Here is a 779-nt window from a genome sequence, read left to right on the forward strand (position 1 = left end):
CAGAGGACCAGGGAAACCGCAGACTGTGGCTGGGGGGACAGATGCCGGGCAGAGCGCTGTCTTTGACTGAAGTCTTACCCTCTCATTTCCAGCCGACTGGTTTCACAAAACCTGGGGCGACTCCAGATGTGTGCCTTCTCCTGTGTCCAGCAGCTTTCCCAGTTGGTGCAGATCCTCCGGCGCTTCTTGGTCCCGTTTCTTGCCAAGCCTCATCTGGGAAAGGACTCTCGGCCAACCTAGAGTCTCTTCCTTGGTCCTGAGCCTGTTCTGGGGGGAGACTGGCTCCCAGTACTCACCGCTCCTTTCTGGGGCCCTAATTGTTGCCTGTTTGTTCTGGAGGGCCCGCAGCCTGGTAATTTCCCTATTGCTGGAGGAGGGGCTGCTTTAATATTTGTTATCGTAGAAAATAAAGCTGAGCTATACTACTCCGTGTCTGAGTTTCCTTTCAGCTGTTGCGACTTCAGATCTTCATACTGTTGTTCTTCGGTTGAGGGGAAATTCTGGGTTGCAGAAACTCAAGTAGTACCAGGTAATCAAAGACAACTTGGAAAGGAAAGAAAATGTCAGTCGGTTGTGTATTTTCATTCAAAATTAACTGCTGTGGATTTCTTGGAACTTACATATATCTAACACGTAACAGTAACATTGTAAGATTTTTTCAAATTCGGCATAAAATTTTTCCCGAGTTATTTTCATTTTCTTTTGGAGAGGTTTTTGCCATAGGGTGCGTGCGCTCGCCAGACAGAGACAGAGAGACAGAAAGCGAGAAATCACCCCAC

The 779-nt window shown here is 48.1% G+C and overlaps 1 protein-coding gene across 1 annotated transcript in view; it reads left to right on the forward strand.

Moving 5' to 3' along the window:
• LOC102495066 (cancer/testis antigen 1-like) overlaps window positions 1-412 on the forward strand; it is a 5,879-nt gene extending 5,467 nt beyond the window's left edge. Inside the window, exon 3 of the mRNA XM_006171062.1 lies at window positions 93-412. Within this exon, the coding sequence (XP_006171124.1) occupies window positions 93-240 (148 nt within the window). The 3' untranslated portion in view covers window positions 241-412. The remainder of the gene's footprint in view (window positions 1-92) is intronic.
• Window positions 413-779: the final 367 nt, after the last annotated feature.

Source organism: Tupaia chinensis, unplaced genomic scaffold, assembly GCF_000334495.1.
Source record: "Tupaia chinensis unplaced genomic scaffold, TupChi_1.0 Scaffold149248_1, whole genome shotgun sequence".
Taxonomy (NCBI): Eukaryota; Metazoa; Chordata; class Mammalia; order Scandentia; family Tupaiidae; genus Tupaia; species Tupaia belangeri.